Source organism: Mercenaria mercenaria, chromosome 12 (assembly GCF_021730395.1).
Source record: "Mercenaria mercenaria strain notata chromosome 12, MADL_Memer_1, whole genome shotgun sequence".
Classification (NCBI taxonomy): domain Eukaryota; kingdom Metazoa; phylum Mollusca; class Bivalvia; order Venerida; family Veneridae; genus Mercenaria; species Mercenaria mercenaria.
The window spans coordinates 16,185,061-16,210,956 of NC_069372.1; the positions used below are offsets into that span (position 1 = coordinate 16,185,061).

The following is a 25,896-nucleotide window of genomic DNA, read 5'->3' on the forward strand; positions in this document are numbered from 1 at the left end:
CACGTGGCCTAAATCAGGACAGTGCAAAGAGTCTCGGCAAATCACGCGACCTCAATCACGACAATGCAAATTTCAGTCTTTAAGCAAATCACACGGCCTCAGTCATGATAAGTTTCGGTCTTTAAGCAAATCCCTCAGTTAAGAAAACGCAAAACTTTGCCTGTGTTGTGAAAATTGTTTCTTGTAGTTAGGCGGCAGCGTTAACAGAAATTCATAAAAGGAATTCATAAAAATCAGAGAAAAGACAACAATTAAAGGTAATTTTCACGATCAATACAGGAGACTTGCACCAGTAACCAAGGAAACAGTTTCTGAAATCAGGCAAACTATCTTATGTCACGGAATGCTGTAAAAAGACTGGGCTTGATAGTTTTTTATACTTAAAGCAGTAGGAATTTCCATTAAAATTTCACCCCTCATTTATTTTCGACATAAATCAAAATTAACTCATCTAACCGTTTATTACGGTGTTCCATTAGGGCCATTGCCTCCTTAATATTTCCATGCGCTAATCGCGAGATTACACAGGCGGTGCGCGAGATCACGATGGCGAAACACTAAATCACGATGGTGACGCGCGAAATTATAAAAGTGATTTCGTGCTTCGTCATTGTGATTTCACGCGCCATTGTAATTTCGCACTTCGGGCTTCGTCATCATGCGATGATAATATGCAAAGCACGAGGGAATGATAGCAAAGCGTGAAATTACAAAATTGGCATTTCCTGTTTCGTCAACTTGTTCTCGTGCTTTGCATATTCATAAATTCACTGATGCATGAAGAGCAAGACCGCTATTGCGAATGGCAAATCCCAAGACCACCATTGCAAAAGTGGGAGATTGTAAGAACGAAAAATAATTTTGCACTCCGCCATCGTGATCTCGCGCTCGGCATCGTCGGCTGGGTCATTGCAATTTCACACTTCATGCACATCCATTTTCAGAGAAGAGACATGTGATCCTAACGAAACATCATAATTTGAGCCGTGCCATGAGAAAACTAACATAGTGGCTTTGCGACCAGCATGGATCTAGACCAGCCTGCTCATCCGCGCAGTCTGGTCAGGATCCATGCTGTTCGCTTTCAAAGCCTATAGCAATTAGAGAAACTGTTAGCGAACAGCATGGATCCTGACCAGACTGCGCGGATGCGCAGGCTGGTCTGGATCCATGCTATTCATGCCAAGTTATTTGAAAATCCATCCATAGATGACAAAGATATGGACCAGACACGAATGTACTATCATGAAAAATGACCTTTAACGTCTAAGTGTGACCTTGACCTTTGAGCTACGGACCTGGGTCTTGCGCGCGACACGTCATCTTACTTTGGTACACATTCATGCCAAGTTATTTGAAAATCCATCCATCGATGACAAAGATATGGACCGGACACGAAAATTGTGGACAGACTGACAGATGGTTCAAAAACTATATGCCTCCCTTCGAGGGCATAAAAAACAAAGTCCCATAACTCTGCAATTTTTTTTTCTGAAAGAACCTAACATGCCCCATACACAACTACTGTTGTTACTGATCACTTGTGTGAAGTTTCATTAAACTGTGTCAAGGGGATGAGGAGATTGTGTCTATGTATATAGTATAGTAACAAAAAACAAAGTCCCATAACTCTGCAAATTTTTTTTCTGAAAGAACCTATCATGCCCCATGCACAACTACTGTTGGTACTGATCACTTGTGTGAAGTTTCATTAAATTGTGTCAAGGGGATGAGGAGAGATGGTGCGCACAAGACTGCGTCTACAGACGGACGGACGGACGGACAGACAGACAGACAACCTGAAACCAGTATACCCCCCCTTACAACTTTGTGTGTTGTGTGTTTACAAACAGTCACAGTGTGTTTACAAACAGTCACAGTGACCTTGACCTTCAACCAAAAGGCCTCAAAATTCACTGCCCTTTGGCTGTAAGTCTGCCAAGTTTGTGGGCTGCAAGTAACATTTTTCTCACCTGACCTAGGTCTTTCCCCAGATAACCTAGTATCTAAGATGGCGTAGATTTCATAGCGACAAACATTTTGACCATGTTTTATGTAGATCATGAATCAAGTTTTTCAAGGATTTGACCTTGTGACACAGTATCTGACCTCAGGTACTTATTAAACTATAAATGCGAACAGCTTCCAAATTTAGGTAAATGTAATTGAAATAGGACTTCATGCGAGATGTTTTTAAATGAGTTAGTGAATAAGGACTCAGTAAACTAGAAGATGCTTTTGTAGAAAAGCACATGTCTCCCCCAATGCATAGTCTTATAGGCAAGAAGTCAATATGGGACAGGCACAAAAGTCAAAGAGACACTGATGCCTGGCTGCAATAGGGATCATTTACTTGGCATGCCCAATCATTCCACTAGGTTTCAACATTTTGGGCCTAGTGGTTCTCAAGTAATGGAAAACAGGCCCCTGTGACCATAACCTTTGGTCAAGTGACCCCAAAATCAGTAGGAGTCATCTACTCTGCATGTCCTATCATCCTATTAAGTTTCAACATTCTGGGTTCAGTGGTTCTCAAGTTACTGATTGAAAAGAGTTTTCAGCCCCTGTGACCTTGACCTTTGATGGAGTGATCCAAAAAACAATAGGGGTCATTTACTCTGTAAGTTCTATCATCCTATGAAATTTGAAGTTTCTAGGTCAAATGATTCTCAAGTTATTGGCTGGAAATGGATTTCAATGTTCTGTCTGCTGTGACCTTGACCTTTAATAGAATGACCCCAAAAACAATACGGGTCATCCACTCTGCATGACCAATCATCCTATGAAGTTTCAACATTCTGGATTGAGTGGTTCTGAGGTTATTGATCGGAAATGGTTTTTCATGTTCCGGCCCCTGTGATCTTGACCTTTGATGGAGTGACCCAAAAAGCAATAGGGGTTATCTACTCCGCAAGACCAATCATCCTATTAAGTTTCAACATTCTGGGTCAAGTGGTTCTCAAGTTATTGATCAGAAATGGTTTTTCATGTTCAGGCCCCTGTAACATAGACCTTTAACAGAGTGACCCCAAAATCAATAGGGATCATCTACTCTGCATGACTAATCATCCTATGAAGTTTCAACCTTCTGGGTCAAGTGGTTCTCAAGTTATTGATCGGAAATGGTTTTCCATGTTCAGGCCCCTGCGACCTTGACCTTTAATAGAATGACCCCAAAATCAATAGGGGTCATCTACTCTGCATGACCAATCATCCTATGAAGTTTCAACATTCTGGATTGAGTGGTCCTCAAGTTATTGATCAGAAATCGTTTTCCATGTTCAGGCCCCTGTGACCTTGACCTGGAGTGACCCCAAAAACAATACGGGTCATCTACTCCGCAAGACCAATCATCCTATGAAGTTTCAACATTCTGGGTCAAGTGGTTCTGAGGTTATTGATCGGAAATGGTTTTCCATGTTCAGGCCCCTGTGACCTTGACCTTTAACAGAGTGATCCCAAAATCAGTAGGGATCATCCACTCTGCATGACCAATCATCCTATGAAGATTCAACATTCTGGGTCAAGTTGTTCTCAAGTTATTGAACGGAAATGGTTTTCCATGTTCAGGCCCCTGTGACCTTGACCTTTGATGGAGTGACCCCAAAAACAATAGGGGTCGTCTACTCCATAAGCCCTGCCATCCTATGAAGTTTGAAGGTTCTAGGTCAAATGGTTCTCCATTTATTGATCGGAAATGAAGTGCGATGTACGGACGGACTGGGCAAAAACAATATATATAAATATATAAAATAAATATGTTCTATAATGCAGGCTACTCAAAATTGGATTTTTTACCAAGTTTAAAAATTTTGTCTAAAAAATGAAAAAAGTATATTTAAAAGACTAAGGCTAGGTTAGTGAGGCTATTTTTCGCTACCCAAAAGACGGCAGCTCTTACCCTTTTCCAGCGTCTTCATGAAATCGTCGTTACTCCTCAACTCTTGTAAAAATTCGCTGTTCTGTAATGCTAAAGCAAGACGTTCATCTTCCAGGTAGCGTGCAAGTTCCGGGTCAATGTCTGCCGAGGTTCTCTTTCGTCGTCTCTCGTTCTCTTTCATACGTTCCTGTAACATGTCCTTGCTGAAGTCATGGGTTTCTATTATCTGTGAAATGAATTAACATTATATTTATGGTGATTTGAAAACTTGTTCCCATCACAGAAATTCCTAATAGAAGCAGAGGATTTCAAACAAGCCAAACTGTATACATTTTGTATTGTTTAAAAGACAATAAATAATTGTAATATATATAAATAATTAAATAAATACTGTGAAATCATTAATATTTGTGGGGGATTAATATTCGTGGATTTCGTGGTTGAGTCAATCCACGAAATTTAATCCCAACGAACAAGTAAAATTCCCATTCATTTTATGTTCAAAAGTTGAAATCCACGAATTCATATCCCCATGAAATTGCTGTTTTGACCAAAACCACGAAATTTCATGCCCACGAAATTAAATGATTTTACAGTAATTAGATTTCTATATCAATATAAGAAACAACAATAACTGTGACCAGAGACCAACTATATAAACAAGACCCAGCACAAGCGAAACTGGTCTTATTACTTACATACAAAGGGGCAATACAGTTTTTTCTAAATGCTCATCACTAATATTTTAGAAAACAAAATAACCACTGATGGACAATTCACAAATACCATAATCAAAATACCTCAGAGTCAGGTACATGTAAATCTTTCTTAAGGTGAGAAAAGATAACACAATTACCACAGAATGGTTCCTGGACCGAGATGGAGACAGTCCACTGTTTCTGTCCTTCTGCCGAGCACCAGACGTCTTCTGTGGCCCGTCCACCACACTGAATGACCTTGATATTTTCTCAGAAGACTTATTCTTCTTCTCCGATCCTTTAGACTTACTTTCTTTCGCATCTTTGGTACCCATACTTAATGATCGTGAAAATTTTTCTGATTTACTTCGACCTTTGTGTATTTTTGGTCGTGCGTCTGTTAAAGACATTACACTGACTGGTGTGGCTGACAAATTAGCAGTTCTATCAATATCTGATTTGGCACTAGGAGTACCTAATTTTGAATCAGGTAACATAAGTCTTAAAAAATCATCTGGTAAATTTCCCAACATCCGGGGATTCCAGTTCCTGAATTCCTTTTTCAGAGAAGTAGTTTGATTATCACAACTGTTCGTCCTATGAACACTGAAATTATGACTCTCCATGACAGGTGAAAATCCGAGCCCAGCACCGGCGTCACCAGGGAGGCCCGATGGACTTAGTCTTGCCATAGCACCTTGTGGTTCCGGGTGTGAATCAACTTCCAGTTTTAACTGATTTCGACTTGGAAGTACAGGTTGACCAATGGGTGTGGTCCATATACTCTGTGTTTGGTCTGTTGGCCCTGGGGTCCTCATAGCCTCAGAGTAAGATGGGGGTGAATCCTCAGTACCGCCCACAGCAGCCAGGTCATGATCATCGTAACTAGGTATCTGCGGCTGAAACAATAACAACTGTAATAAACATTGGTATCTATTCTCATCTTCTATTACTCTGGAATATCTGACTCAGTTTTACATTTTTTTTAAACTACAGGAACAACATCATTTCTTTTCTCCCTGTTTAGAAGTTTCCAAAACATATGCCTATCCATTTATTACTTAATAATTAAATAAATATTATTAATTTATTCTGAATTTAATATAATCCAATTTTCCTTTTTAAGTTCACCTTGAAGAGACTCAATTAAATTGAGTCTGCTATTATTTTTGCACTGTTGCAATTCTATGATTCCAAAGGATTTTTTTGTTACAGATTTTATTTATAGCAACATCAATCTTTTAAAAGCCATGTGGCAGCTAAAAATAAAGTATCCCCTTTCTTGGACTTAGGTTTATATTTTCTGGTTCTTTGGGATCACAAAGTCCATTTAATGTGAATAGGTTTTATGTTTAAACAAGCAAATTTAGGCGATTTATATATCCCATCAAATAAGTTGTTTTGTGAATGCGGGGAGAATATTTTGAAATATATTTTATTTCCAGATATACACAGTTATATACAAAAGGGCCGGTTTGTTGGTTCAGGGCCTCCTCTGCCATTCGCCAATGTAGCAAAATGCTCAGGGATATAAATTAGCAGGGGCCCAGTAGCCCATGGCCCCTAGATTTTGGGCTGGGCCCCTAAATTGTTGAGAAAATGCTCTTATACCTAATGGTAAACATTTCTTTTTGACAGTCTGGGCCCCTAAATAAAAATAGCTAGTTTATATCCCTGAATTGCTACAAATTCAAAGAACTGGTTACAGATTTTTGAAAGTGACTACAAGAAATTTATTAAAATCTGGCCAAATTTCAGCAATACAGTTTCAATTTGGCAGTTTCTCTCAAAAAGTGGCTACAACTTTCTGAGGCCCAGTGGAGGCCCTGTGGTTCCTTTCTTTACAAAATCATGGGGGAAAACTCTGCTCTAGTGATCTATAAGTTTCATGAAGATTCATCAATGGATTTCTTTGTTTTGTTGGAATTAATGAATTTTACAACAATTAAAGGGCAATAACTCTGCAGTTACTGAAGAGGTTCTGATGAAAGGTATGCATGCACCACTGCTCTATAGTCACCAATAATTTGTGTGAAGTTTTATGAAGATCCATTAATAGGTTAGGTAGATATAGTTAAAAATTCATAATTTTTACCAAATCAAGGGAAAAAATTCTGCTTTTACTGGGTCAAGGGGGATAATACTATATGTGAGCAAAGGCCATGTACTAATTAATAATAATGTGAGGTTTGGTGATTCTGGTTAAGGTATAGGTCCATATTTTGGAAAATAAAGTTCGAACGTCATCAAATCATAGAAAGAAAGCATTGTTTTACAAGAAAATTTAACAGCATATAAAACATTTATATTATTCTACAAAACCATTGTCAATTTACTGATGTATGTATTGAATTCCTGAAAGGGACCGCATGAAGGGGCCACATTTCTGGACAGTTCAGCAGCTTTAAAAACTCACCATCTTTTAAAAGCTGTTACATGTCTTCGTTTTGATGCATTTGCAACATCGTGCGAGTGTTTAACTTTTACATAACTAGGTAAAACATCGTTTTTGACAATTGTTTACATTTATTTCTTCACAAATGGCGTTCTTATTTAAAGGGGGACAACTCATTAAGAATGTTTTAAGTATCCAACTCTGCGGAACAGAACAGTAAAACATGTTTTGGACAGATAAGTTGTTTGTCAAGATGCTGTTCATTTACTTAAAAAATCTGTTGTTTTGTGATATACTGCTAAACCTTAAATATTTTCAATTTTTTTAAAACAGAACAAGGGGAAAACTCTGCTTTTTCTATGTCAAGGTGGATAATACTATGTGTAAGCAAAGGCTATGTACTAATCAATAACAATGTGAGGTTTGGTTATTCAAGCTGAAATACTTTTTGAATAAAAGGTATTTTCCATTTCAGACAGACAGATTGACAGACAGACGGATGAACATACAGACGGACAATGCCAAAACAGTATCCCTCCCGTCTTCGCACAGGATAAGTAGCCCTGTGTGGCTTGAGGGGTACTGCACACTGCCTTACCCTTCATAAACAGATTCAATCAAACCAAGTCTGTAATACCTTATAGATGCATTCTATGCTTCAAATGATCTTCTTACAGACTTTTTAAAGTAAAAACTTTATCTTGATAAAATATATGACACACCTGACAGGTTGCAACAGAATGAAAATTACCATATTGAATTCTGCACCCTCCACTTCCTTTACACAACTCATATCTTCGTCTATTGTCATTGTCAACAACTGATCAATTGTGGCATCAACAGCACCATCATTTGCTCTCAGTACTGCTTCTATGACCTCATCATCAAGTGTCGGGAACATATTCTTAAAGTCAGACATCGCTTGAAAGAAATCAAGCTGGCGCGTGCTTCGTCGTGAACGACTCTGCCGCTGACCAGAACTGGCATCTTGGCTCCTAAACATATAATATAAGTAGAATTTTCATACTGACACAATATTCAAGTGTTGTTAAACCTATAGCTTCAAGAAGATACTTACTACATGAAACATTCACACTGAAGAGAAACTTTAAATAATTATATACATTCATTCTAAGATATCTATTTTCATAAAGCATATAGATATTCACAATGCATTTCTGGTTGTTACCTCATAATTTTCATTTATTCCTTCATTAATAATTTAATCCTTAAACAGTATTACAGAAACACATGTTGTATCAATATAAGGTATAATATTACTGGCAACTGCAATTTTGCTAATTATACTGTACAATGTATATGAGACAAATACTGAATATGCAGACAACTGTTAGGATATTTTTCAGTACAAAATATTACTAAAAATATGAAAAAAGATATACCTGTATTAAAAATATATACCTGGTAAACTAGAAGTCTGTGTGCATCTAAGTATTTCAATAACATTATTACATTGTATTGAGATATTTGCATACACATGTATTGCTGTTGTCATTTTTTACAAGGCAAAGTCTCCAGTCAATGCCAGGTCGTAACTGTAATTCTGTACATTATCATGCATTTTAAATGTAGGTAGACAGAAAATGTAAAAACTAGAATCTGATGTTTGTCTACAGGACACTGGTGCCCCTACCTCTCTCCAGGTGAAATACTTTTTTAAGATATATACAACACAAACATTTTTTGTGTGTGTGTCACTGTGTTTAATGTCGCACCGACACAATCATAGGTCATGTGCCATTGTGGCGACTTTCCAGCTTTGATGGCGGAGGAAGACCCCAGGTGTCCCTCCATGCATTATTTCATCACGAGCCGGCACTTGAGTAGAACCACCGACCTTCCGTAAGCCAGCTGGATGGCTTCCTCACATGAAGAAATCAACGCCCAGAGTGAGGCTCGAACCCACATTGGTGAGGGGCAAGTGATTCGAAGTCAGAGACACAATGTGTATTTCAATCCACTAATGTTTTATGACACTTAGTCAAATACCTTTTGAGATACAAAGGGCACAAACCTTTATGCAATTCATACAAAATTATTTTTGATTAAGTCAAGGGCCATAACTCTGGTCTTGAAGTGTGAAATCCAAAACAAAACTCAGGTGCACATATTCACATGCTGAATATTATTCTTCCATGGGTTTCATGATTATAGGTCAATTTTTTATGACACCGAAGGGAGGCATATTAGTTTTCAACTGTCCGTCCGTTAGTTCGTCCGTTCGTTCGTCACAACATTAACCTTTTGCATGAAGGCACTTTACTCGCGAACCACTGCACCCTGGACCTTTAAACTTCAAACGCTAGTAGTACTTATTGAGTACACAACCCCTATTGACTTTGGGGTCACCAGGTCAAAGGACAAGGCGCTGCGGAGGCATTTGTCACTATTAGTGACAGCTCTTGTTTTAAAGATATATCATGATATGCAACACAAACTTTTAAGCACTTTATGTGTAATTTTCACTAAGTCAAGGATTATAACTCTGGACTGGCTGAGTGAAATCCCAAACAGAACGCCATAATGATGTGCCTATTTAGGATTAAAGTGTTGCTGAATTTTGGTTTTTGTTAAAAAATGTAAAGTACCACATGACAAAGATAAATTATTCTTGAATACAAGGGTGCAAAGATGGACATGTTTTAAAGAGGACACAACTTTACCTGGCTTCATCTTCCTTTCTCCTAGTCTCTGCTGTTGCCATGGTTACTTGTGTCAACTGTCCTCCAATATACTCTGTAACATTGTCCAGTATTCAGGTTTGGTCACATTGCTGTAACATCTGTGAAGGTACTGTTCTTACAATCATAGGAAAAACCTAGAAAAGTAAATGAATTTGGAATTATATCAAGTGCGATGATTCAAAATTTGGACTGAAAAATAATACATGACTTCTCCTTTACAATAATCATATATTCAAAAATTTCTTTTAACAGTGCAAGAACATGTCCTATGAAGGGTCCTTCAGAGCTCTAAAGTAAATGTTCAGAGTACTGGATATCTGAACACTCTCCAAGTTCAATTCCTGTGCATCACGTTTAATCAGGCAATAATAAACCAAAGAAGTGTAATAGGCCATCACATCTACCCCTCTCGCTTGTAGATCATTGATCAAAAAATTCATTGAAGTGTTCTTAATCTATTTTTATCTTGAAACTTGTAAACCAAGTCTTGTGTGCATTCAGTTGTTCTTATCACATTAATTTTAATTTCATTGAATGATCGTGCACGTGCAACTTCCAATGATATCCATTTTGTTACAAAATTACTCAATGGTCATTTCTTTTACGGACATTGCCGAACACTTGATATGTTATGTTGCTAAGTGTTTTGACCAATGATTTGATATCTGTGTTTATTCCATGATGATTATGTGGGAAAAGTGCCTAGATATGGTCGGTTTCTGGTTATCTCAGGGAGGAGCTTGGGTGCTGCGTTAGGGGTGTTTCACCCATTTGTATCTATTTGTTTTGTGGATTTATATACTTAAAATTGTTTTTTTGTGTGTAATACATTAAATAATGTTGTAAATTTTAAATAGTAATTTTTTTTGTTGCTGTTAGTGCGAAACTATCCGTAGTCGGGATTCGAACTAACTTTGGCCCATTACATAAGAACTTAATTACTTGATAAATGAAATGAAACAAGTTATATTTTAAAATTTAAAAGTAAAATTTTGATTTTTTTCAATCAAACCTCAGTTTTTTCCAAGTCATCTGCTGCAGCAGTGAACAATGATACTACCTCTTTCCAGTCTCTTAATTTATGTGGCATTTTTAACCAAACGCCAAACTTTCCAAAGATCTTATAATCTCTGGAACTTTACTTCACTTTTGATATGAATATGAATGTCTAGGGTTACAGCTGTGTACCTCTAGAATCAGATTAGGGGTATGTATCCATATCCCTAAATACTTATTTCGCTAGTTCCTTCAATGTACATGAATGTCAGATAATAATTATAGAAAAACCTGGACAGAAAATGAAGTTTTTAACCTTTAACTTTTTTTTATTTCTGTGAACTGTTATCAATGGTTGGTATCAAAATAAAGCTTAACATTTGCTGAAAAATTGACATAATTCAAATTTATATTTAGCAAGCAAACTCACATGAAGTGAGGCCCTGAAAGGGGTATGTAAAATGGGGACTGTACAAACGTTGACTGATGATAAATTCGACCACTTTGTAATTTACAAAATTTTCTCCATAGTATTATATTGAAACTTTCCATGTGCAACAGTTATTCTAGATCAAGTAATGAAAAGTGACCCTATGTGTTGACAGTGAGCATGCGCAAAAAAAACATCCTCTTCCCCAGTAATTTTGGATTAATATTTTTTAAACAGATAAATACAAGTCATTTATTTATACAAAATATTTACTAATTAAGTAATTTTGTTTTTGTTTACACCAGTTGGTGTTGTAAATGGTTGCTGTTAGACGGCGTGTTCAATTATATAAATAACAGATTGCAATCAAATTTTTCGAAGGTGGCTGACTTTATCATCTGTCCAGGTTTATCGTCAGTACCAGTATCTTTGGCAAAATGAAGAATCATTTATATTCCCCTGCTGATTAATGCTTTGCGAAAATACCCGCTACAGATATATTTGGAGTTTAAAAAGTATTTAAATTTTTAGCTAACTATCATCAGTTCACCCATAGAAATATTTATTTTTATCCAGTCCATCATAGATCATGTTATCCAAAAAGTGGACAAGTCAAACTACAAAATAAATGGAACAAACAGCATAGATCATATGCATCATTTTTAAAAGCTTTTCTAGCATAATTGTCTGCCTGTCTTAAAACACGTACCAAACAGAAGATACAAAGCAAAACAGTGAAAATCAATTAAAAAGTAAATTTTCAGGGACTTTTCTTTCCACCGGAAATAACTTTTCTCGTAAATTCTCGCGATTGTTAAGTTAAGCTTCCGAGTAACCAAGATGAGAAATGGCAGGGTCAAGAGTGCACAAGTATAAATCCATTTTTAAACGGTATGGCAAGATGATTTTCGAAGTGATCATATTTAGAAGAAAATTGAAACTATTTTTTTTCCTTCCTTTCATATTTTATGTTCTAAAACCTGATATATTCAATATTGCTTAAATCGCGGAAACTTATGACATAACTCCTTACTTCAGGTTTTATGTTACTAAATGTTTCTAGGTTTGAGGTCAGATAATTACTATTGCTGTTACAGGCTATACACCAATAAAAGAAATTGTTCCTTGTTTCATATAAAATTCAGCTACTTCAGAACAATTTTGTTACAGTTTATAGATTTCACTCCGTGGTAGACCTATTTTCCTCAAGATATCCATACATTTGCTCAAGAAAACGAAAAGAAAAAGGGGTATTGAATAGTATGCAGTGAAATGCAAATCAACTCAAGTCAGGTACCCTCATATTGCCGCATTTCAGAAAGCGGTCCGCAGAATAAACACCATACTTTCGTTTTCACTTAAACAACCTGAAAACATGCGAATATTAGCATGAAAAGTGTCCTATTTTATGTAAAATTCATTCCAGGAGTGAAATATGCCCATTTGACTCCCGATTTACGCGCAGATAATTGAAAAATGGAAAAACTAGGATCTGTTTATTAGGGACTTCTTTCGACTACACCACGGAAGCACATTTTTGACCGAATTACTGCATTATAACCTACATAGGCACTGGGACAGTCAGCATTGCTTCAGAGATCTGTAGTTTTGTAATGTCAGTGAACAGTACAAAGTCAAGTGTGTGGATTGTTTGAACATGTAGGAGACTTCACCTGGATTGAAAGACAATATCTTAATTGTACTAACACTGTCTCTCGACATTTGAAAGACATACAGAATGTCTTTTGATCGAAAGACTCAAATTAGCTTAAGCAATGAAAATCCATGAAAGAATAACTATAACGCTCATTTTAGAATGCGCAAATTTATTTCAAAGATAGAAAATTATCTTTCTTTTATCAAATTCCAAATTATTTGGAAATATTTAAAGTGTTTCTTGTAAAATTTACTTGAAATAACAAGTTGTTTTAAATGAATAAATAATGTTTCTGCAGTTAAATAATTGTTTTAACAAAGATTTCATGGCTTTTCGAACACTTGAGCTAAATCCAATCTTTCGAAAATGTCTTTCGAACGAGAGAGTACTATGTTTAGATCAAGAGAATGCCTTTTGATCCAGGTGGAGTCTCCGACAAGTCAGATGCGGGTTGATTGACTATATATATATAATGATTAAAGTAATGTCGTGGAGCCAAAATCATCAAAGCCCCAGTGACGTATGCCTTTTTCTTGTTATTCCGAGCCTCTTGTCTGGTACTTCTCTTGTCAGCTCGTATTTCAACAGTAGATGTTAGTTGCAAAAGATTTTTTTAACTACAATTTAATACTCCAACATTTAAACTTGAAAATTGTTTTTAATCTTAATGAACAAGCTAAACACTTTAAAAGGGTAAAATACATAAATTGATGTAGAAGACGAGTACCAGAACTCGAGGAGATCTTCTACAAGACCAGTACAACTACAAGTACCAATAAAAGAACAAGCTTTCACATGATGACTCTCACCCTCTGAAACAGCCAAATGCTTTCTTGTTGAACAGGCTTGTAATTATTTGTACCAGCTCTCAAAAACTAAGATTTTTTTTTTAACTTATTTTTTTTTTCAATAAAGAAAAGGTATATAAGTGTGTTTGCAAACAAGAATTTTTACAGTAAGTGGTTATTATTCCCTATCAGATCTGATGGTAATATACATATATATTACCCCAGTGATTTAAATATAAGCAAATTATATGCCAAAATTTGCTGATGAGCATTTTGCTTTTAATTTTTAAAAATAATACTATTTTCTTTTTACTCCTTTTCAGTTGTCACATGGTTTGCCACAACGTGCATAAAAAATTTAAATTTTAGAAACTGGAAAATTCTTGCAAGTGCAAATTTTCAGAAGGCTCAGAATAATGAGAAAGAGACTATGACCATTTCCAAAGAAAAGGGCTTTTGCTTCATATAGGCTAGTACTTAAAAATACTGTAGTTATATAGTTAAGGAAAAGAATAACATAAAACCTTTTTCCATTTAGACATGACCTTTACTTAGCCAAATTCATCAGCTTTTAAAATTGCATCAACACATTTTCATATAATATATGTATTTATTTCTTGACAATCTGACATGATTGTATCTAACAGTATGTAGTGTAATGCTTTAGTCTGACAACATCGCATATCAAAGAATCAAGCTATAAGCAATTACTTAAATGAGCATTCTGTACATTGTGTGGCATGGCTCAACATTAACTCTTGTCTGATTAACAGGGACAAGTAAAATCTGAATATGGACTAGTAAAGGTTGAAAAGCAGTTGTCTGACGAGTTATTTAAAAAAATAAAACGGTCATTTTAATTTGTTATAGGACTAAATGAATGAAACCAACTTCATTTGAAGTACTTATCAGTAATACATTTAAACAACGGCCAGCTTCCGTCCTAGATACCACAAATGGGCGCTTCCAATTGCTTTTTTAAAATAAAAATAGTGAAAGTAAAGGTGATTACCTCCCTTCGCAACTGTGCAGTTATTAATTTTATGAAATCAAACTCATTAACATATTACATTAGCAACGATGTTGGGCTTATTTCGATATGGGTTTTCAAGCTTAAAAATGCTTGAATGGGAGAAAAAAGCAAAGGGAAATGAAGAAACCAACACTCTATCAAAATGGTTTCTGTAAAAGCACATATTTTCGCTGGGTCAGAATTTCATGAATTCGAAATTGTGAGTATGTTCGCGGGGTTTAATATTCGCGAAATTGTAAAAATGGTGTCATATTTGAATTTGAATTATACTGAGGGTGAATATTTATGTGAGGATTAATTTTCGCGAGATGTAGGGCCTCGCAAATATAGCGAAAATTAAACCTTTGCAAAAATTTCTGCTGTTACAGTAGATAAGTTTTCCAGTTCTGATAATAATGTAGATCCTTCAAAAGCAATGATTTATTGCTCTTCTAACAGATTTGTTCAGAGATGTGAGGACAAGTTAGTTTCTGGTCAGGGAAAGTACAGGGTACTTGTCCTGCTGGACAAGTGAAAATAAAAGTTAACATGCTACCATCACAGGATGTTCCCAGCTATCACAGGACAAGCATTTTAAGTGTTCAAAATATAACAGACAATAACAGGGTTGATTTAAGAAAAACATTACAAGAAAGACACCTTATGTTTTAATCTATAGATGTTAACTAACAGGAAACAATTGAATTTTGATGTTCATGATACTGTTCCTTTTAAAATATGCTCATTCTAGGGATGTGAAGTCATAGTTAATATCTGGATAAATATTAATATCAACTATACTGTGTGTTTCAGTGTAGAAGGTCTGATCAAGTCTGAAGCTTTACCATGGAAAGACCGACCCTTGTGGTACGATGTGATGGAAAGGTTCCCACCAAAGGTTGATCCAGACTTTGAACGACCAGTGCCTAAAAACACTGTGAGGAAAATACTATATCCAGAGGATCTGATTAGAGCGTAAGCACTGTACATAATTATGAAAATCACAGTTGTTTCTAGATCACAAGCATAGAAATGTGCCTGTCACAGACCTTAAAATGTCCCTTTCTTTTGTCCTGTAAAAATGTATCTACTGAGGTTGATTTGGAGTACTGTGAAGCACTACTCACTTGAGCACCAGTGGGTCAAGTAATTCATGTACCGGTAGTCCCTGGTGTAACCTGCTCGCTTAGCTAAGTAGCCAAGGGAGGGCGCAGATCTACGGATCGTGGGGTTGTGAGTGGGATCCTCAGGCGGGTCGTATGTTCTCTGACAATTTGATAAGACATTGTGTCTGAAATCATTTGTCCTCCACCTCTGATTCATGTGGGGAAGTTGGCAGTTACTTGCGGAGAACAGGTTTGTGCTGGTGCAGAATCAGGAACACTGGTTAGTTTAACTGCCAGCTGTTACATAACTGAAATACTGTTGAAAAATGGTGTTAAACCCAAAACAATTAAACAAAGTCCTAGAGTGTTTTACCTCGTATTTTCCATGATTTGATCTTCTTTCAAGTTCAAGCAGTCAGTGTTTTTCTGTATAATGTCAGTATAGATAGATGTTACAAATGAACCTTTAAGAGTCGTTTAAAGTCTGTTTTTTCCAACTGTAGTATTTTATTAAAAGGCCTAAATTTTCATGATCTGTAGTGAATTACTGCAAGTCGTGTAAATGTTTTCATTTTTAGCTCGACTATACGAAGTATAAGGAGAGCTATCCTACTCGACCCGGCGTCGGCGTCTTTCCGCGTCCATACCTTAAAGTTTTTTTTACACTTTCTCTTTTTTCAACTTATCTCTGTAATTACTTGATGTATTTGATTCAAACTTGAAATACTTATTCCTCATCATCATCCACATCATCTGACATAAGGGCCATAACTCTGGCACCAATATTTCATGAATTATCCCCCCCTTTTCACTTAGATTTTCAGGTTAAAGTTTTGATGCACTTTCACTCTATCTCTGTTATTACTGAATGGATTTGATTCAAACTTAAAATAGTTGTTCAACATCATCACCCACATCATATGACACAAGGTGCATAACTCTGGCACCATTTTATTCATGAATTATTCCCCCTTTTTACTTAGAATTTCAGGTTAAAGTTTTGGTGCACTTTCACTCTACCTCTGTTATTACTGAATGGATTTGATTCAAACTTAAAATAGTTGTTCAGCATCATCACCCACATCATATGACACAAGGTGCTTAACTCTGGCACAATTTTTCATGAATTATTCCCCTTTTTACTTAGAATTTCAGGTTAAAGTTTAATGCACTTTCACTCTATCTCTGTTATTACTGAATGGATCTGATTCAAACTTAAACAATTGTTCAGCATCATTACCCTTATCATATGACACAAGGTGCATAACTCTGGGACCAATTTTTCATGAATTATTTCCCCTTTTTACTTAAAATTTTAGGTTAAAGTTTTGGTGCACTTTCACTCTGTCTCTGTTATTACTGAATGGATTTGATTCAAACTTAAAATAGTTGTTCAGCATCATCACCCACACCATATGACACAAGGTGCATAACTCTGGCACCAGTATTTAATGAATTATGGCCCTTTTTGCTTAGGATATACTTATATAGTGTTTTGATACATTTTATCTTTACCTGTCTTATTACTTTAAGTTGATATTTTTGACATAGACTCAGGCTATTGTGCAATATCTTCATCCACAATTGGAGTCATTAAACACTCCAGTGACAGCTCTAGTTTCCTCAGATGTGCCCAGTTTCACTATCCAGCATCGAAATAGTCGAGCGCGCTGTCTCCTGTGACAGCTCTTGTATACAGAACCATTAGAAATGTGCAGGCCAAACAATGTCTTCGAGATAGAAGTTTTTTGTTTGTAGATTTTTATCATTTTAAAAGAAAATTGTCTGATTTTCAGTAAATATTATGAAGAGTTTAACGACCGAGATGTTGTGAATATGAGAGCAGAGAGAGACGATATCAAGATAAAGACTCAGGTGTAAGTATATAATACTCTTACATGCCTGCCAATGTAAGACAGGAATTTCCCTAACCGAGGAACAGTGGAAAATGAAAAACGAAGCGTTAACAAGGTTTTTAGCTTGACTATTCGAAGAATATGTAGAGCTAAACTACTCACCCCGGCGTCGGCTTTGGTTAAAGTTTTATGAAATGGTAATATCTTGTATACGATCAAAGATATTTACTTCAAACTTGGAACACTTGTTTATTATAACAGTCTCTATCTGTAGGCAAGAGTACATAACTCTTTCAAGTATTTTATCTGAATTATGGCCCTTTTTGGACTTGGAAATTGGTTCAAATTTCATAAGTCCATGTTTTGTAAAAACTGTTTGACATGTGGCTTTGAAACTTGCTACTCATGATGATTTCCATCTGTAGGCAGGAATACATAACTCTGTTAACTATTTTGGCTGAATTATGGCCCTTCTTGGACTTGGAAATTGGTTCAGTTTTCGTAAAAGTCGACATTTTGTCAAATCTATTTGACATGTGGCTTTTCATCCATGATCTATCTCCACTCCACCTACATAATGATCCACCCTTGATCTATCTACAAATCCTACATAATCATCCACTCATGATCTATATCCACTCTACCTTCATAATGACCTATCTCCACTCCACCTACATAATGATTTACCCATGATCTAATTCTTGTCCACCAACATAAAGATTCCCCCATGATCTATCTCTGCTCCACCTACAGAATGATCCACCATGATCTATGATAATTCCACCTGCATAATGATCCACCTGCAATCTGTCTCAACTCCACCTACATAATGATCCACCATGATCTATGATAATTCCACCTGCATAATGATCCCCCATGATCTGTCTCTGCTCCACCTACATAATGATCCACCATGATCTATAATAACTCCACCTACATAATGATCCACCCATGAGCTATCTCTGCTCCACCTACATAATGATCCACCATGATCTATAATAACTCCACCTACATAATGATCCACCCATGAGCTATCTCTGCTCCACCTACATAATGATCCACCCATGAGCTATCTCTGCTCCACCTACATAATGATCCACCATGATCTATAACAACTCCACCTACATAATGATCCACCATGATCTATAACAGCTCCACCTACATAATGATCCACCTGCGATGTGTCTCCAATCCACCTACATAATGATCCACCTGTGATCTGTCTCCAATCCTGCTACATAATGATCCACCTGTGATCTGTCTCCACTCCAAATGATTGTCATAGACAGACTTCATGTTCTCAGTTACATATAATTTATAGTTGAACAATTAGGGGATACCATTGTTGTTTTTCAAGATTTCAGGCATTTATTGGTCATTTAGATGTTGCAAATTTAGTTTTACGTGACACTGTGAACACACATCTAGTTTACCATCTGATGAAGAGTTTCAGCCATGAATATATTCATGTTTTGCTTTTCTTTGCAGATTTGTCGAAGCATACCTTGAGCTCCGAGAGCCAGGAATGAAAGTTGATGAAATTATTGAGAAAGTGGAACAAAAGCTCAATAGCGACGGCACTAAATATATAAGGAAAAAGGCTAAGGTAAGGCTTGCTTTACATATAAGAAATAGGCAGAATGCTCAGTGTCTTGTGCATTTGGAATATGTAAGGCTCAATAGGACCATCTGAAAGTTTTGTTGTTAGCTTGACTATTTCAAGAAAAGGAAGAGCTTTTGCACTCACCCTTTGGGTGGTGGCATCCAGGCTTAGTTAAGATTTTTGTATGTAAGCTGGTATTTCAGTAACAACTTGTGGGAATGGATTGAAACTTCACACACTCGTTCTCTGTGATGATCCCTTAACTGCGTAGGTTCTTTAACTTCTTTAGCTTTTTCAGAACGTGATGCCACTTTTTGGACTTTGCAATTTTTGGGTCAGTTTTTGTATGTAACTTGATAAGTAATGTGTGGAAATTTATTGAAACTTCACACACTTATTCAGTATAACAGTCTGACATGCAGGGCCCTAATTTCCATATCCGTAATCTTTTTGACAAAGTTACCAGTATTTGCAAAACTTATTCTCCTTTCTCAACTTAAGTTTTAGTATGTAAGCTGATATCTCAGTAACCACATGTTAGAGTTGATTAAAACTTCATACACTTGTTCACTTGATGTTAGGACCTGCAATACGCAGGTCCCATAACTCTGTTTCGTTAACTTGATTTCACAAAGATGTTCCCCTTTCTTGTCATAACAAACGTTTTGGTGTGATCTGTTATCTCAGTAAGCATCAGAAGAAGGGAAGGTTCCATGATTTAAAATTGTTGCCCATTTTGTACTTGTTTAAGTCTACATTTTCATTATTTTAACTTTTTAGTGCCATGGCTTTTGAATAGTCGAGGATTGCTGCTTTAGCTCACCTGAGCACAGTGTGCTTGGGGTGACCTATTGTGTTCACTCACTGCACACCATCCATCTGTCCTCAATTTTCTTCAAACTATAGTTACCTGCTCTGAAACCATTTCGTGGAAGTCGATGAAACTTGGCTGTGATGTTCCTTCAGCAATGGTCTTCTTCCGCAGTTGTTCAAAGAAGAAGTCTGTTTGCCATGGCAATGGAAAAGAAAAACTTTAGAAATATGTCCTCTCAGAAACAGCTTGCCAATAAAACTGTTTGATAGTAATGCTCCTTGGGTGACTCTGTACCAAGGTTTTTCAAATTTTTTTGATTTCGTCAAAAAACATTGCCGCCTGATGGTGTGGTAACTTTACCATGTATGTTTATAGTGACTGTGGGAACTGAAAAAATCTTGTCAGACACTGTTTGTCTGATTTCATAATACTTTCAAAGAAATGTTCCTTGTTCCTTGTTTGACCTTCTACCAAGAGTGTTAAAAATTTTCTGATTCGTCAAAAAAAAAAAAGCTGGCAGAGGTCAAGGTCATTTTCCCTATGTGTGTTTATAGTTTAAACCTAAATTAAATCTTCTTGCCAGAAACTGCAGGTCTGATTTTCAAATAATTACTCACAGATGTTCCTTGGCTGTGCCACAAGCAAGACTTCAAGTTTTTCTGATTCATTAAAAACGTGGCAGCGAGAGGGTGTGGTCCCTTCCCTATATGTTTATAAAGGGAACATTAAAAAATGTTCTTGTCTAAAAACCATAATGCCTTGAGTTTTAAAAATTGGTAATTGGCATTGTGAGGTAGTCCGCTACCAAGCTTTTCAAATCATGCCCCCGGGGACAAAATTGGCCCAGCCCTAGGGTTCACTTGTTTTACTTATAGATATATTGAAAAAATCGTCTTGTCTATAATCTCAAGCCCTTGAGTTTAGATATGTAGCAAGTTTGTGTCAAATCTTGCCTCTGAGCTCAAAGTTGTCCTGCCCTGGGGTCACATTTTTACGTAAGAAAAATTTGAACAATTTGTGTGACATTTGTCACCATTAGTGACAGCTCTTGTTTTTTACTGTTTTCCCATCTCTTTACCAGCTTTAAAATATTTGTTTCTGATTTATTTAAGAAATAATATATCTCATCCAGTGATTTGTCGTTGAATAAATCATTGTTTGGAGTTCAGATGCGAAGGAATTATATCACAAGGGCGCAGCCCGAGTGATATAATAATACGCATCTGAACGACAAACAATGATTTATTCAAGAGCAAATCACTGGATGAGATATATTATTTCGATTCTTACACGTTAAAAAGGATTTTTAAGTACATCCTTGATGACATTCATTAACTATTTGTCCGTTTTCAATCGGTTTCTTTTCTAGCGCGCCGCTATGCCGTTTGACGCCATGACGTAATAACTGTGACGTCAGAACAGTGATTTGTTGTATTATAATTCACTGTTTTCTGCCTTCTTTGTTTAATAAGAAAATGAATTGGATCGTGTTAGAATGTATCATAATACTTACATTCTACAGTGATTATGCAATTATGATCATGTTGTAAACTGTCACACCCTGGAATGCGTAAAATCATGAACGTTCGCCTTTAATATATCATGCTAAAACCCATTTGAGTCAGGTGAGTGCTATAATGTCATCATGGCCCTCTTGTTTTGATTTGTGAGAAGTTGCAAGAAGTGTAAAAGTAGTAAAGAAATAATTACACACCCGACATACGATAAGGTGTAACATATAATGACATAAAAGCATTTGTATCTCCAAACAAAGCACTGTTCAGTAATATAGTACGTTTTAACACACATGTTGATCATAAATCCTGTTATATAAAGGCGACATGGATAACATTTAATTTGCTATCTATGTAGAAAATAAACAGGTATAGAGAACTGGCATAACAGACTGGTTTCAGCATGAAGACAGCCTAGAAACTTTGATAATTGCCAAACATAACACTGATGCTCAAAAAGTGAATCATTCTGTTTATATCACTGTACACAATATACTTATTCCTGGTTCCCTGATCTGTAAGAGTTTTCCAGCTCCTTGAACACCAACTTCCTATTTGACTGGGGGAATAAACTGACCAGTTTTCCAAACAAAATGGTTGTCAAACAAATTTATTGAGGAAGTCACAGACTTCATCCAGAAAATAACTACCTCAGAAACCTTGTGATGGATGTTGATGAAAGTTGGCCTAGGTGGTCGTTGGATCGTCTTCCAAAGTTGTTCAGACAGTTCCGCTTGGTTGCTCAAAGCAGCTGCCAGAGCTAAACATAGAAAAATCTTCAAACAACATTTTCTCCTAAACTGCTGTGTACGAATTTGAAATAGTTTCACATAAATGGTCCTTCCTGTAACCATGTACTAGGGTTGTTTAAATTATTTTGATTTGTCAAAAAATATGGCCGCCAGTGGGCATGGTCATCAGTTTTCCTGTATGTATATTGTGGAAACTTTAAAATCTCCATGTCAGAAACTACTGGCCTGATTTTAAATGATTTTTCACAATTTTTTCTTGAGTGACCCTTTATGGAGATTGTACAAATTATTCTTATTCATAAAAAAAACATGGGGTGTGGTCACATTTCCATATGTATATTGTGGAAACTTTAAAACTCTTCTTGTTTGATACTGGTTCTTTGTATCCTATGTCATCCTTCTCCCGACCTCTTACCCCCCCCCCCCCATCCCCCCATTTCCCCACTCCTGCCACAACACACAAGCACATACATGATCCCCACCCCCCATGTTTATTTAGTAGAAATTTCTGAAATATTCTTGTCAGAAAATCCTGGCACTATTTCAGAAATATTCACAAACATTTTTCTTGCATAACCATCTGCAAAAACTGTTAAAGCAAGCAGTGTGACTCAGATGAGTGATCTAGGGCTGTCTTTGCCCACTTGTCCATGGTATACCCTTGATTTTTCAAAGAATCAAGTCTTTATGAATACTACAGTGTAGAATTTTTTATCAAAATATGAAAAAAAGTGTTAACTTTAACTTTATCATGCTAGACATAATTGATTCTGCCTTTGCAAACAGTGTAGATCTTGATCAGCCTGCACATCTGTTCAGTCAGTATGTTTTTGATAAGCAGTTAGCACCCCTTTTAACAGTTAATGATACTGTCCAGATTGAAAGATGGACATGTTCATTATAGAAATTTAGCAGGGTAAGGTGGAAGGTAATTCAAAGTATTTTGTCGGTCTTTATTTCAGGTATTTGTTGAAGAACCGAAACCTGACTTTGATGACGTGAACATTGAATTGGAGAAAACATCCAAAAGCACAGGAGCAGAGTTAAAATTTGCTGGAAGACCAAGATGATTTCACTGGGAACATTTTTATCTACTGAAGATTGTGCTGCAGAAGACTGGGGGATACAGAAACTGTCGTTTCATTTCTTCGATTATTTAAGAAATTATATATGTCAAACAGTGATTTGTTGTCGAATTTTGTGTTTGGTGTTCAGATGTAAAGAAACAATATTTTGAGGGAGCAGTTTGATTAATGTAATAATACACATCTGAAAAACAATGATTTTATTCAGGTGAAAATCACTGTTTGAAATATGTTATTTCTATTCTGACACAGAATCAAGTATTATTATGTACATCCTTGACATTGACCAAATATTTGCTTGTTTTATGTGTGTGTATTTTTTTTCCAATGCTCCGCAATTAAGTTTGATGCTATGATGTTATTAAGAAATGATGTTTAGAAAAACCATGTTTTAACGTTATTAATGCACTGAATGAGGTTATACGTCCGCGGAATAATTTCAAACAAATTTTGCTTGTTTTGTTTTATTGGAGTGAACAAAGTTCAGCTGTATGTCTTTAAATTCATTCAATCAGTCAGTATGTTTTTGATAAGCACCCCTTTTAACAGTTAATGGTACTGTCCAAATTGAAAGATGGACAAGTTCATTGTAGAAATTTAGCAGGGTAATGGTTAATGTGTACAGTGACAGGATTATTCCATCTTAATTATACAACAAATATCTTGATTTGAACAATTTTGTAAAAAAAAAATGTGTGACATGTTTTCCACAAACAGAGAATATATGTAATATATAGGTGCTTGAATACTTTTGGATATTGGTGGTAAGCCATTTTCAAAAATTGGTGATGGGATAAACATTTCTATTCCCATTTTATGACTTGTTTACTTTTTATACGCCCGTTTGAAAAACGGGACGTATTATGGGAACGCCCCTGGCGGGCGGGCGGGTGGGATGGCGGCGTCCACAGACTTTGTCCGGAGCATATCTTCTACATGTATGAAGGGATTTTGATGAAACTTGGCACAGTTGTTCACCATCATGAGACGGAGTGTCATGCGCAAGAACCAGGTCCCTAGGTCTAAGGTCAAGGTCACAGAGGTCAAAGGATACAAGAAAGAAAACTTTGTCCGGAGCATATCTTCTTCATGCATTGAGGGATTTTGATATAACTTGGAACAAATGTTCACCACCATGAGGCGGAGTGTCATGCGCAAGAACCAGGTCCCTAGGTCTAAGGTCAAGGTCACACTTAGAGGTCAAAGGATACAAGAATGAAAACCTTGTCCAGAGCATTTCTTCTTCATGCATAGAGGGATTTTGATATAACTTTGCACAAATGTTCACCATCATGAGGCGGAGTGTCATGCACAAGAACCAGGTCCCTAGGTCAAAGGTCAAGGTCACACTTAGAGGCCAAAGGTCAGATACAAGAATGACTGTCCGAAGCATTTCTTCTTCATGCATGGAGGGATTTTGATGTAACTTGGCACAATTATACACCATCATGAGATGAAGTGTCATGCGCAGTTCCCTTCTTTAGAATTACTTCCCTTTGTTGTTACTATAAATAGCTTATATTGTAACTTTTTCATTACTAGTCGTAGGGAAAAATCGAGACCACTTTTCTGTAGTACAACATGCATGCTACATCCAATTATGAGGTGTATTTTGACCAATCTCTACCTGGTAAAGATTTTTGTATGGATTTATAATTTTATTTTGGATTTTTTTTTTTTTTTTTTTTTTTTTTTTAAGATTATCTTCCCTTAGTTGTTACTATAAATAACTTATATTGTAACTTTTTTATAACTTACTGTAGGGAAAAAACAAGACCACTTTTCTGTGGTACAACATAGATGTTACTTTCAAATTTTAGGTGTATTTTAAGGTATCTCTACCTGGTAAGGAGTTTTTTTGTGGACTTAGAAAAACAAATGACTTACAATGATTACTAAACAACCACAAAATTAAAATTCCATTTGCAAATACAGGTGCTAGAGTAAAGAAATTTGCTGTGACGGGCGTATATTGTGACATTCTGGCACTCTTGTTTTATAGTGGTAAACTTTATTATCAGTTGGCCTTTCTAAAAATGTATAGGTGTATACCATCATTCATAATATGTTCAAAGGGAGATACGAACCATTGATGATTTTAGTGAATAAAATTGCGTGAAACATTATATGCCATGTTGAATTTATATATTCAGGGCATTTACATGTGTTTACTTTAAAATACATTTCTCTTTGGGTTAGTTCCCTTTGATCATTATCTGATCACTGTTGTTGCTTGGGAAAAATTTTCCATATGTTAAGAATGTATCTTTTACCGCTAAATTAGAAGTTTTTGAATGTTAGTGTTCATTTTCAGGGTGTCATTTTCAGAATGTTAGGGGTCATTGTCATAATGTAACAGTTAAGGGTCATTTGTGTAAATTTACATTTGATATACATTTAGTACAAATACCTATTCAACAGTTGAATAGTGTCTGCAGCAGTAGTCAAGATATGTCTCTGATATACTGTGTTTATCTTGCCAGCAATCTGTAGTCTTAAACAGTAAAAATATGAGTTGCTTCTTTCTAAGAGTCTTTTTTGTTGACTTTTGTGTTCAGTAGACATGGGGAGTTCTACTCTGTAGATTGAAAATTCATGAGTGGTT

At 36.2% G+C, this 25,896-nt stretch overlaps 2 protein-coding genes across 2 annotated transcripts; one reads left to right on the top strand and one right to left on the bottom strand.

Moving 5' to 3' along the window:
* Nucleotides 1–3,866: 3,866 nt before the first annotated feature.
* On the bottom strand, nucleotides 3,867–11,912 carry LOC128547506 (uncharacterized). Its single transcript, XM_053520454.1, has 5 exons — nucleotides 11,814–11,912; nucleotides 9,658–9,812; nucleotides 7,725–7,968; nucleotides 4,737–5,477; nucleotides 3,867–4,106 (listed from the first exon to the last, which is right to left on the bottom strand). Exons 2-5 carry the CDS (start codon nucleotides 9,696–9,698, stop codon nucleotides 3,867–3,869), a joined length of 1,266 nt encoding a protein of 421 aa, XP_053376429.1. The 5' UTR covers nucleotides 9,699–9,812; nucleotides 11,814–11,912.
* A 10-nt stretch (nucleotides 11,913–11,922) lies between these two features.
* Nucleotides 11,923–24,138, top strand: LOC123534749 (probable 28S ribosomal protein S23, mitochondrial). The gene is made up of 5 exons (XM_053519285.1): nucleotides 11,923–11,995; nucleotides 15,375–15,536; nucleotides 17,464–17,544; nucleotides 19,012–19,129; nucleotides 23,169–24,138. Exons 1-5 carry the CDS (start codon nucleotides 11,952–11,954, stop codon nucleotides 23,274–23,276), a joined length of 513 nt encoding a protein of 170 aa, XP_053375260.1. The 5' UTR covers nucleotides 11,923–11,951; the 3' UTR covers nucleotides 23,277–24,138.
* Nucleotides 24,139–25,896: the final 1,758 nt, after the last annotated feature.

What these genes read in the sequence shown, in the direction of transcription:
- LOC128547506 (XM_053520454.1), bottom strand. Translation starts at nt 9,698, where the DNA reads ATGGCAACAGCAGAGACTAGGAGAAAGGAAGATGAAGCCAG. An exon ending in AGAAAGGAAGATGAAGCCAG is followed by an intron (nt 7,969 to 9,657) that starts GTAAAGTTGTGT and finishes TTATATGTTTAG; the next exon opens with GAGCCAAGATGCCAGTTCTG. An exon ending in GGTCCAGGAACCATTCTGTG is followed by an intron (nt 4,107 to 4,736) that starts GTAATTGTGTTA and finishes TTCATTTCACAG; the next exon opens with ATAATAGAAACCCATGACTT.
- LOC123534749 (XM_053519285.1), top strand. Translation starts at nt 11,952, where the DNA reads ATGGCAGGGTCAAGAGTGCACAAGTATAAATCCATTTTTAAACG. An exon ending in CCAGAGGATCTGATTAGAGC is followed by an intron (nt 15,537 to 17,463) that starts GTAAGCACTGTA and finishes TCTGATTTTCAG; the next exon opens with TAAATATTATGAAGAGTTTA. An exon ending in ATCAAGATAAAGACTCAGGT is followed by an intron (nt 17,545 to 19,011) that starts GTAAGTATATAA and finishes TTTTCTTTGCAG; the next exon opens with ATTTGTCGAAGCATACCTTG.